Source organism: Mobula hypostoma, chromosome 2 (assembly GCF_963921235.1).
Source record: "Mobula hypostoma chromosome 2, sMobHyp1.1, whole genome shotgun sequence".
NCBI classification, from domain to species: domain Eukaryota; kingdom Metazoa; phylum Chordata; class Chondrichthyes; order Myliobatiformes; family Myliobatidae; genus Mobula; species Mobula hypostoma.
This window is the reverse complement of record NC_086098.1, coordinates 119,077,381-119,089,496: the sequence shown is the minus strand read 5'-3', so window position 1 is coordinate 119,089,496 and position 12,116 is coordinate 119,077,381. Positions and strand designations below refer to the sequence as shown.

Genomic DNA, 12,116 nt, shown 5'->3' with positions numbered 1-12,116 from the left:
AAAGGGGTGAATGCTAAATTTGTTGATGACACAAAAAAAGGTAGGAAACGAAGCTGCAAATGGATACAGATAGATCAGGTAAGTGGGCAAAAAACTGGCAAGAGGAGTACAATGCAGGAAAAGATGAAGTTGTTCTTTTGGCAAAGCAATAAAAAAAATTATCTCAATGGTGAGAAAATTCAAAGCCCTGAGATGCAGTGGAATCTGGGAGTCCTAGCTCATGATTCATAAAAGGCTAGTATACAAACAAAACATAAAGTCGTATATTGAGTAAGACAACAAAAAAATAGTTTATTATTTGTTTATTATTATTATTATTATATATTTCCAGAATATTATTGCTTATTGATTTAAGAATTGAATATAAAGGTAGGGAAGTTAGTCTTCAGTAGTAAATGGCATTAGACAGAGTTCAAAGTAAATTTATTATCAAAGTACATGTATGTCACCATATAAAACCCTGAGATTCATTTTCTTGTGGGCATACACAGTAAATCCAAAAAACACAACAGAATCATTGAAAGACCACAACCAATGTGCAAAAGACAACAAACTGTGCACATCAAAAGAAAAACAATTAATAATAAATAAATAAATAAACAATAAATATTGTGAACATGAGATAAAAAGTGAGTCTACAGACTGTGGGAACAGTTCAGTGATGGGGTGAGTGAAGTCATCCACAACTGGTTCAGGAACCCGATGGTTGAGGGGTAATAACTTTCCTGAACCTGATGGTGTGGGTCTAGATGCTCCTGTACCTTCTTCCAGATGGCAGCAGTGAGAAGAGAGCATGGCCTGGATCGTGTGGCTCCTTGAGGATGGATGCTGCTTTCCTGCGACAGCACACCATGTAGATGTACTCAATAGTGGGGAGGGCTTTACACATAATGGACTGGACTGTATCCACTACTTTTTGTCGGGTTTTCCATTCAAGGGCATTGATGTTTCCATACCAGGGTGTGATGCAACCAGTCAATGTACTCCCCACCATACATTTATCAAAGTTCGTCAAAGTTTTAGATGCCATGCTGAACCTTCACAAACTTATAAGGAGGTAGAGGTGCTTCTGTGCTTTCTTCGTAATGGCACTTGCATGCTGAACACAGGACAGATCATCTGAAATGATAACACCAAGGAATTTAAAGTACCCGAGACTCTCCAGCTCTGATCCTCTGATGGACTGGCTCATGGACCTCCGGTTTGCTGGTGATGACCTCTGGTGATGCTGATTCATCACCACCTTTGATTTGGTCTACAACAGTGGTATCATTAGCAAACTTAAATATGGCATAGGAGCTGTGCATGGCCACATAGTCATAAGTATAAAGTGAGTAGAGCAGCCTATGATGTACCTTTGCTGATGGAGATGGTGGAGGAGATGTTGTTGCCACTGGGGACAGCAAGTGAGCAAATTGAGGATCCAATTGCACAAGGAGGTATTGAAGCCAAGGTCTTGAAGCTTATTGATTAGGTTTGAAGGGATGATAGTATTGAATGCTGAGCTCTTCAATAAGGAGCAGCCTGATGTATACACCTTTGCTGTCCAGATGTTCCAGGGTTGAGTGAAGAGCCAACAGATGAAATCTGCTGTGGACCTGTTGTGATGGTTGGCAAATTGGAACAGATCCAAGTCACTTCTCTGGCAGGAGATGTTATGTTTAATCACCAACCTCTCAAAGCACATCATCGCAGTGGATGTAAGTGCTACTGGATGATAGTCACTGAGGCAGTTTACCATGTTCTTCTTGGGCACTCAAATGAAGACTGCTTGAAGCAGGTGGGTACCTCAGACTGCCAACACGAGAGCTTAAAGATATTGGTGAACTCCAGCCAGCTGATCAGCACAGGTCTTTAGTACTCGGCCAGGTACCCCATAGGGCCTGGATGATTTCCAGGGTTCACCCTCCTGAAAAATGCTCTCACATTGGCCTTAGAGACTGAAATCACAGGGTCATCAGGGCTGTGGGAGTTTGTGAAGATTCCTTCATGTTTTGATAATCAAAGTGAGCACAGAAGACATTGAGCCTATCTGGGAGTGAAGCCTTGTTGTCACCTCTGTCACTTGTTTTCACTTTGTAAGAGGTAACAGCATTCAAGCCCTGCCACAGCTGTTGAGTGTTCACCAGGAGCATTGTATAAAAAATGTACAGTAGTTCAGAAAAATACATATTAATCTGAAACCTGAAATGAGCAGGTTATCTTTAAAGGATACATTGGACAGATTTGGCTTTTAGTTGCTGGAATTTTGAAGATTGAGAGATGATTTAACTGAAACAAGAGGCTCAATGGGGTTTTGACAGAACGGTTATGGACAGTATGTTTCTCTGGAAGAAACTAAAGCTGGGGCTCACTATAAAAGTAAAAGAGGGCTGAACATTTAAGAAGTATTTTTTTTCTCTCAAAGGGTCACGCCTTGGGAATTCTCTTCCTCAAAGGTGGTGGAAGCAAAATTTTCGAACGTTTTTAAGGGAGAGATAGACCACCTTGAATTGTTGGATTTAAAACTGACGTCAGGTGATACACGGCAACTTGTGCAGGCAGCTCACAAAACTTCTAGATATATTTCTTCTGAACTACTGCTGCTGCAATCAGCAACCTGTCACTTCTCTTCAAGTAAAATATTCTTAAACTATCTAAAAGAAGTAGCAATTTTATGATCTCCTGAAGGACTCAGCGGACTCAACCCTCAGGAATGTATGTACGGCACCTTTCAATGGACGAAGGTACATCGCCATGGCCGGAAGAGAGGAAGGAGAGGAGGACTCCAAGCCAGACTAAAATGGCAGGGTCAAAAATTCCTCCACTCAATATGTTGTTAGCAAATGTACAGTCACTAGAGAACTCCTTTAATTGTCATCTAACTGATGCATTGATGACTGAAGATAAACTGAGAATTGTGAAGTGAGAAATGTTTCTATTTGGAATGACAGCAATGGTAGCAGGTCAGAATTTAATAATTTACATAAAGGTATTTTTGCATCTGGTGGACCAGAACCACATTTAAATACTACAGGGCATGTGGCAATATGTTGTTCCATAGGCTTTTCAGCTGCAGTGGAGGGTTCATATCAGAAGCCGTCGGTTCACTGAATCAATTTCTATCAATAAAGGAGGTACCACATTTTAGCATTGGGTTTATGCTTGGCAGACCACAACTCTTCAAGGGCTCTAGTGAAAGTGGATAAATGACTTACAGGTAAATCTACATTCAACATGTGGAAATCTATAAAAATGAAGTATTGGGAGTTAAGGACCAAAATGTTCTGCATGGGGGAAAGGTAAGGATTTAAATCAAGGAAATCCTGGATGTCAAGGGATATTGATGATGCTTGATGAAGAATCAGAATCAGGTTTAATATCACTGGTATACAGTAGGTCCTGAAATTTGTCGTTTATGGCAGTAGTACATTGCAATAAATAATAAACTACAAATTACAATAAGAAATATACATGAACAAAAATTAATTAAATGCAAAAAAGTGAGGTAGTGTTCATGGGTTCAATGTGCATTCAGAAATCTGATGGCAGAGGGGAAGCAGCTGATCCTGAACCAATGTCTGCCTTCAGGCTCCTGTACCTCCTCCTTGATAGTAGCAATGAGAAGAGTCCATGTCCTGGGTGAAGGGGGTCTTTATTGGTGGATGCAGCCTTTTTGAGGCATTGCCTTTTGAAGGTGTCCTCGATGCTGGGGAGGCTAGTGCCCATAATGGAGCTGGCTGAGTTTACAACTTTCTGATCTTGTTCAGTGGCCCCTCCATACCGCAAAGTGATAACCATAAGACAAAGGAGCAGAATTAGGCCATTCAGATCCTGCGAGGGCTCAGCATATCTCAGATCGAGTCCTCAGCATTCTTGTGGGAGGGTGAACAGCCAGAGGTCATGGTTCATGTAGGTACCAAAGACATAGGTAGGAAGAGGAACACGGTTCTGCAAAGGGAGTTCAGGGAATTAGGTGCTTAATTAAAAGGAGGGATTAAAGGAGGAGCTGTGATGTTAATAGTCAGGGACAACGTCACCACAGTGCTCAGTCAGGACAGACTGCAGAACTCGTCTTGTGAGGCGTTATAGGTGGAGATGAGAAATAAGAACGGTATGACCACGTTAACAGGGCTATATTACAGACCACCCAACAGACCAAGGGCTTTAGAGGAACAAATTTGAAGAGAGATCACAGAATATTGCAAGAAATATAAGGTTGTTATATCTGGTGATTTTAACTTGCCTCATATTGACCGGGACTCCCATATTGTAAAAGAACTAGATGGGCCAGTTTCCTTTATCAGTACATAAAAGTCCCAATGAGAGAGTGTGTGATGAGTGATTTGCTATTAGGTAATTGGACAGGACAGGTGACAGAAGATTGTGAAGGAGAACACTTTGTATCTAGTGATCACAATGCCATTATTTCAAAGTAAATATGCAAAAAGACAGGTCTGCTCCATGGATTGAGATTCTTAATTGGAGAAAGGCCAATTTTGATGGTATCAGAAAGGATCTGGCAAATGTGGATTGAGACAGGTTGTTTTCAGTTGGAGGTGTACTTGGTAAGCGGAAGGCCTTCAAAAATGAAATTTTGAAAGGACAAAGGACAAAGTTTGTATGTGCCCATCAGAATAAAAGGTAAAGATAATAGATGTAGGGAGCCTTGGTTTTCAAGAGATAATGAAACCCTGGTTATGAAAAAAATGGGAGGTACATATCAGGTATAGGCAGGGTGCTTATGGAATATAAGAAATGCAAGAGAACACTTAAGAAAGAAATCAGGATGGATAAAAGAAGGGATGAGGTGCCTTAGCAAAAAGGTGAAAAAGAATCCTAAGGGATTCTACAGATATGTTAAGAGCAAAAGAATTTCAAGGGACAAAACTGGTCCTCTGGAAGATCAGGATGGAAATCCATGTGTGGAGCAAAAGAACTGGGGAGATCTTAAATGGATTTTTTTTTTGCATCTGTATTTACTCAGGAGATGGACACAGAGTCTACAGAAGTGAGGCAAAGTGACAGTGAGGTCATGGACCCTAAACAGATTACAGAGGAGGAGGTGTTTGCTGTCCTCAGGCAAATTAGGGTGGATAAATCTTTAGGCCTCACAGGGTGTTCCATCAGACTCTGCAGGAGGCAAGTGCAGAAATTGCTGGGGCCTTAGCAGCGATATTAAAATCATCCTTAGTGTCAGCTGAAGTACCAGAGGATTGGAAGATAGCCAATGTTGTTCCACTGTTCAAGAAAGGTTCTAAAATAAACTAGGAAATTATAGGCCAGTAAGCCTGAAATCAGTAGTGAGAAAGTTATTGGAAGGTATTCTAAGAGACCGGATGTGTAAGTATTTGGATAGACATGGACTGATTAGGAATAGTCAACATGGCTTCGTACATGATAGGTCATGTCTAATCAATCTTAGAGTTTTTGAGGATGTTACCAGGAAAGTGGCTGAAGGCAAGTCAGTGGATGTTGTCTACATGGACTTTTAGCAAGGCAGTTGACAAGGTCCTGTATGGGAGGTTAGCCAAGAAGGTTCAGTCGCTCAGCATTCAAAATGAGGTAGTAAATTGTGGGAGAAGCCAGAGAGTGGTAGTAGATGGTTTCCTCTCTGACCGGAGGTCTGTCACTAATGGGAGTGCCACAGGGATCAGTGATGGGTACATATTGGAACTAACAACATAGATAGGAAAAGAGATGAGCTCCTGAAAAAAGAATATAGGACATAGGATATAGGTAGCTGAGCAGCAGGACCTCAAGGGTAGTAGACACTGGACTGCTGTATGTGCCATGTGCCAGTGAAGGCAATAATAGGATAATTTCACAGATAAACCTGCTCAAGATGGCACCTGCGCACAACACTCCTTTGGTTGCCATCTCCTGGATAGATCATGAAACTATATTATTTCATTTCTTTTGTGTCTTTTACATTTGTTTCTCATCTTGGATATGATTCTGGATGCTGTGATTTGCCTTTCGGAGATCGTTTGGGTGTTCCAGCGCTCCGAATCCAAATACTTACACATCCAGGTCTCAGAGAGGATTCTGGGAGTCAAAGGCAGTGTGCGGGAAACTCATGTTTGATTCCATTTCACTGATAAAAGCTTCCATTGTTCACCAGCTAAAGTGACGGGGGAGATTGAAACATCGAGGTGAGTGTGGAAGCCTGGGGGCTGTTTGGATGTTTCGGCAACTCTGTAGTAAACAAGAGGATTCTGGGTGACAGAGACAGCGTGTGTGAACTTCGTGGTGAGAAGCTCACAACAGGCTCATTCAGAAAGTCAGGAGGCATCACACCCAGGGAATCTTGACCGCGTGGATTCGAAATTGGCTTGCCCATATAAGGCAAAGGCTGGTTTTAGATGGAGGGTATCCTGCCTGCTGGTTGGTGACCCATGGTGTCCTGTAGGTAGATGAAGGTTATCCTGGCAGGAGGTCAGTGACCCATGGTGTCCTGTAAGATGTAGGATATTCTGCCTGGAGGTTAGTGACCCATGGTGTCCTGTAGGTAAATGGAGGATATTCTGCCTACAGTGTCCTGTAGGTAATGAAGGGTATTATGCCTTGAGGTTGGTGACCCATGATGAACTGCAGATAGATGGAGGATATTCTATCTGGAGGTCAGCGACCCATGATGTCCTGTAAGATAGAGGGTATTCTGCCTGGTGGTTGTTGATCCATAGTGTCCTGTAGGTAGAGGGAGGATATTCTGCCTGAAGGTCGGTGACCCGTGGTGTCCTGAAGGTATCAGTGATTTTCAAAAATGACTTGGATGAAGGAGTGGAAGAGTAGGTTAATAAGTTTGCAGATAATGCAAAGGTTGGTAGAGTTGTAGAAGGTTGTTGTAGGTTATAACGGGACATTGACAGGATGCAGAGCAGGGCTGAGAAGTGGCAGATTGAGTTCAACTGAAAATGTGTGAAGTTGTTCACTTTGGAGGGTCAACTTTGAAGTACAGGACTAATGGTAGTATTCCTAACAATGTGGAGGAACAGAGGGATCTTGGGTGTCTACATCTATAGCTCTCTCAAAGTTGCCACGCAAGTTGATACAGTTGTTCAGAAGGTGAATGCTGCATTGGCCTTCATTAGTTGGGGGATTGAATTCAAGAGCTGCATGGAAATGTTTCATATCTGAAACCCCTAATTAGACCACACTTGGTATATTTACCAGGATACTGCCTGGATTAGAGAGTATGTCTTAGAGGATAGGTTGAGCAAGCTAGGGTTTTTCTTTTTGGAATGAAGGAGAATGACAGGCAACATTATAGAGGTGAACAAGATGTGAAAAGGCATAGATTTTGTAGATAGCCAGAAACTCCTCCCCCCCCCCACCCCCAGAGTGGAAGTCTAATATGAGGGGGCATAATTTTAAGTTGATTGGAGAAAAGTATAATGGGGGGGATATCTGAGGTAAGTTTTTTTTTACTTAGGAGAGTGGTGGGTACATGAAACGTCATGCTAGCGGTGGTGTTAGAGGTAGATACATTAGGAATATTTAAGAAACTCTTGGATAAGCATATGGATGATTGAAAAATGGAGCACTATGTTGGAAGGAAGGATTAGATTGATATTAGAGCAGGTTAAAAGGTCAGTACAACATCATGGGCTGAATGGCCTGAACTGTGTTGTGGTGCTCTATGTTTCATGTTCTATGTGGAACAAACTAGTATCAAAAGAAGTGGTTGTGGCAAGTACAATGATAACATTCAAAATGCACTTGGATGGGACATGGATATTAAAGGTTTATACTGCTATCAGTCAAATGCAGACAAGTAGGACTAGCTTAGATGGGCATCTTCGTCAGCATGGATGAGTTGGGCCAAAATGTATATTTCCAAGCTCTATGATTCTGTGATTCTATAAGTCAGTTTTCACCCCTTATGATAGAAACAATCAACTGTGGACACCGAATGCACCAGTGGCTATGTGCCTGGACACCAATCCCAGATGTCTGACCCAGACCTTTACTCCTCTAGCAAAGCTGTTCCAATACATCTTACAATATCGGCACCTATCTCACAATTACCCAGCGATACTATATAATGCTTTTCGTCTGCTTTTGTGCATTAGGAAAATAAGTAAAACTATCAGCAAAGGTTAATAAATTCTCTCCATATATTTATGTTGCAGGAAAAGGTGTTTTCTAATGCAGATTTTTTCATTCTTCTAATGCTGCAATCATTTTATTTACCTCAGCATTTTCATCGACTCTTACCTTTGTAGATCCTTCCTAATCCTCTGAAATCCATTTGGTCTGAACAATTGAACACCACAACATATTTTCCAAGAGCTTTGCCCATGTCCTTCACAGTCTCTGTTTTGCCAGTACCAGCAGGCCCAGCAGGGGCACCTCCCATATTCATCCACAAAGCTTGAGCTAAGGTGATGTAGCATCTACAATCAGAAACAATTTACCATAAGGAAGGGCTAAACTTTCCCCAGGCAAATGTTAAATGTCCTTCAGGTAGATAATCGTATATAGTAGTTTAAAGATAATGGAGGTAGAAAGTAGCTTAGAAACTAAGTGAATGAGGCCTCAAAGAGGCAACGTTTGCTTAGCAAGTTCTAGGAAATAGGATTAACCTGTGGTCAATTTTTGGGAGATGCTGACATGAACAGTCAACTAGTCTTTTTCTGCATGATAAATTCCTTTATTCTGCAAAATGTGTCTACGTATCATTTGCCATGGTGGAAATATTCAATACCTTCAGCACCCAAGCAACAGGAGCTTTGTAGACAAGTTTTTGTGACAAGGAAAATAATGGGTATGAACATGAAATGGATAGATTTTTGATTATGGGATTTGTGTTGGAATCTTACGTACTAGCTATATCTTACGTACTAGCTATTTCTATTAATAAAAATTAACAAAAATGTTTGACAGATGCATAAGCTGGTGGAATCTCAGGCAAAACACAAACAATTGGAAGCAATCAACAGACAAAACAGCATCTGTGGAGGGAAACAGATGGTCAATACTTCAGGCCAAGATTGTACATTAGGACTGGGAAGATAGTTGGTGTATACAGGGAAGGGTGACAAAGAAGTTGGCAATGATAAATGGAAACATATGAGAGGGCCATGATTAGCAGGTGGGACTAGATGTGGGAGGGGAAAGGTGAATCAAGGAGAAGAAACCCAGGTGGACAGGAATGTGGGTGATAGACAGATGGAATCACATTGGAAAGGGTGATAGCTCTTAGCAATGAGAGTGGGGAAGGGAAGGTAAAGGTGAGTAAAAGAAGAGAGGACCTGTGTGGAACAGCAAGGAGGGTGATGGGATCCCGTTGGAGTTGATGGATGTAATGAAGGATAATATTTTGAATGCATAGGATAGAGAGATAAAAATTGAGGACCAATAAAGCTCTATCTCTATTATGTCTGGAAAGAGTGTGGTGAAAGCAGATGTGCAAGGAATGGAAGAAATGTGTGTGTGCTCCACCAACTATGGTCAAGGGGCAGTCACATTGCCCGAAGAAAGGGGACATTTTAGAAATCCTAGTGTGGAAATCCTTATCTTGAGAACAAATGAAATGGAGACAGAGAAATTGAGAAAAGGATATTGCTCTCATAGGAAACAGGTAGGAGGAGGAGTTGTAGCTGTGCAAGTTTATATTAGATATCAGTTTGTTTTCTGAGATGAAGACAGAGAGATCTAGAAAAGGAAGATAGGTGTCACAAATTGTCCGAGCAAATTTGAGACCAGTGTGAAGGGTGGAAAATTTGACTAGTTCCATTCCACAGGAATGCAGAAGCACCATCAATGCTGTTGTCAATGTAGCAAAAAAAGAGTTGGACGGGAGTGCCAGAGTGGGTTTGGAACAAAGACTGTTCTACATGGCCGACAAAAAGATAGGCATAGCTAGAGGCCATACAAATGTCCATAGCTATACTTTTGATCTGAAGAAAGTGGGAGGAATCAAAGAGGCTAAATGAATATTTTTGCAATGGGACATAAATTAATGGGAATAGTGCAGATAGAAACATAAAATTACAACAAACCATGGGTAAGTTCAACAAATGGTCAAATCCATTCTGAATCAAGAAAGGATCGATCCAAGGTGTTACGTGGCACAAAGCTGGGGAAAATCATGATCCAATGAGCTTTAGGAGTCCAAGGAACATTAAAATACAGAAGTTTTGTTTCAGGAAAACTGCATATAAAGCTAGAATATAAATTGAATCATTACTAATGAATTAATTATATCAATTATAACAAATCTTGGTTAGAAACATTTGGGTAACCATGTGAAGACCTGGGTGTAAAAAGAACATACTGACTTAGGAAGAATTGCTGATTGTGGGGATTGGATTGTGGGTCTGGGCTACTTACAAGATAATACAGCACGTATGTACATTTCAATCATTCTATCACTCCTATATCACAATAAATTTTAAAAAATAAAGTGTCAAAGCTGCAGCATCACCTGTCTGTTAAAGGTGTGATAACTAGACGATCTGTGCAGCCAAGAAATTCATTCTGATAAATAAATTCCACATCAGTGATATTCACTCTTACTTCTTGTGCATCTTCTCGGAAATAAAAGCGACTTTGTTTCAACCATTCAAAGTCATTCACTGTTCTGATATGCATTTTGACCTACAGGAACATGGAAAAATTATCCTGTAAAATATTCATGTAACAACACCATGTTCAGAAAGTAGACATTTAATACAAATACTTTAAATTAAAACATATAATTTACTAATTGAAGATTTCAAAGGAACCACTCTGAGAATTTTTTAAGTGTTCATGAGGCCCTCCATTGGTCAGGGACGACCATGATGTTGTGTCCCAGCAGTCCACATGATACACAAGCCAGGGCAGTATGAAGTGGAGAGCAAACTGTTGCCCACATAGCAAGCTCCCCCTCTCCAGCAGCTGATGAATCCAAAGGAATGGCAGAGACCAATACAGTTTGGTACCAGTAGCATCACAGAGGTTGCCAGTCAGCGTTGAATTCAACTTGGGACTGCCAGCTCCGGACTTCTCCTCTGCATTTACTCCTGAAGCCTTCCCCAAGAGTGGGTGTAGCTGCAAGGCAGTGGAGGTTTGAGATCACAGTCTTCCTTCTCCAAGATGAGCTGCCAACCACAGCTGATGAGCTCTATCTGCCTGAAGCAGCTAGTTTTAGTTTGCCAGTGACCCACCTTTATCTCTTCTCCTGTCAGTAGAAATGGTCCCACCAGGCTTAGTAGCTAAGCTACATGTGAAGGCCAGGAACTGGACTTGGTTGTCAGAGGCTATTTGAGATGCACACCATTGGAAACATTTAATTGGGAGCTTATCCTCACTACCACCCCTACTACAACAAATGTGAGGACCATAACATTACAAATTAACATTATATTCTCTGTTCAATGCCTACTGTATAGTGGAAAATTTGTTTTGCCTGCAGCAGAGGAATTTTGCCAAGACATTTGTTCCTGCTCTTTAACATCAAAGGTGTCATGTAGTCAAGTTGATGTGCACCACCAAGGTTAAAATTGATCAGTAAATCCAAGATTATAGTTGCTTGGTAAATCCAAAATCATTCTTTTGTAAAAGTGTCACATTTCCCATTCCATAGGCCTCTGGTAGTTCCCATCACTATAGGTTATTAAATAACTTTGAGAGCTCTTCTATAATTTTATCCAGATCGGCTGACTTAGTTACTATAAACAAGCAATCTTTTCTAATTACTAATCAGAAGTTTTTGTCTATTATTGCTTGCCCATAGATTAAAATATTGGCAGACTTCTCTTCTTTGGTAAAGACCGAAACAGACAACACCTACACTATGGCTATTCAAGTGAGAGAAATTCACCCTTATAGAATTCACAAATCACTATGCAAAAATTTCAATACAGAACAGAATTTGCCTCTATGGAATTTATGTAAGAAATAAATTAATTAATTCTCTGACATGCTATATTGTGGGGAGCCACAGTAACCATTGGCAGCTCCTTAAAGTAAAATTCCTCGGCCTTTACTCCATTTACGCCGAATCCCCATGCTTTATCCCATTATCCCCCAAACCTTGTTCACTACCTTTCTCCCTAGAACTCCAATCTTTAAATGTCATCCTTTCTAAACCCTTTACCAATCCATAACCCTTGCACGACGGAGGGAGTGGTCCATAGACAAGGAGC

The 12,116-nt window shown here is 41.0% G+C and overlaps 1 protein-coding gene across 1 annotated transcript in view; it reads right to left on the bottom strand.

Moving 5' to 3' along the window:
* LOC134342423 (dynein axonemal heavy chain 8-like) overlaps nucleotides 1–12,116 on the bottom strand; it is a 317,468-nt gene that overhangs the window by 242,541 nt on the left and 62,811 nt on the right. Inside the window, exons 15-16 of the mRNA XM_063040531.1 lie at nucleotides 10,412–10,584; nucleotides 8,200–8,378 (exon numbers count right to left, since the gene is read on the bottom strand). Of these exons, the coding sequence (XP_062896601.1) occupies nucleotides 8,200–8,378; nucleotides 10,412–10,584 (352 nt within the window). The remainder of the gene's footprint in view (nucleotides 1–8,199; nucleotides 8,379–10,411; nucleotides 10,585–12,116) is intronic.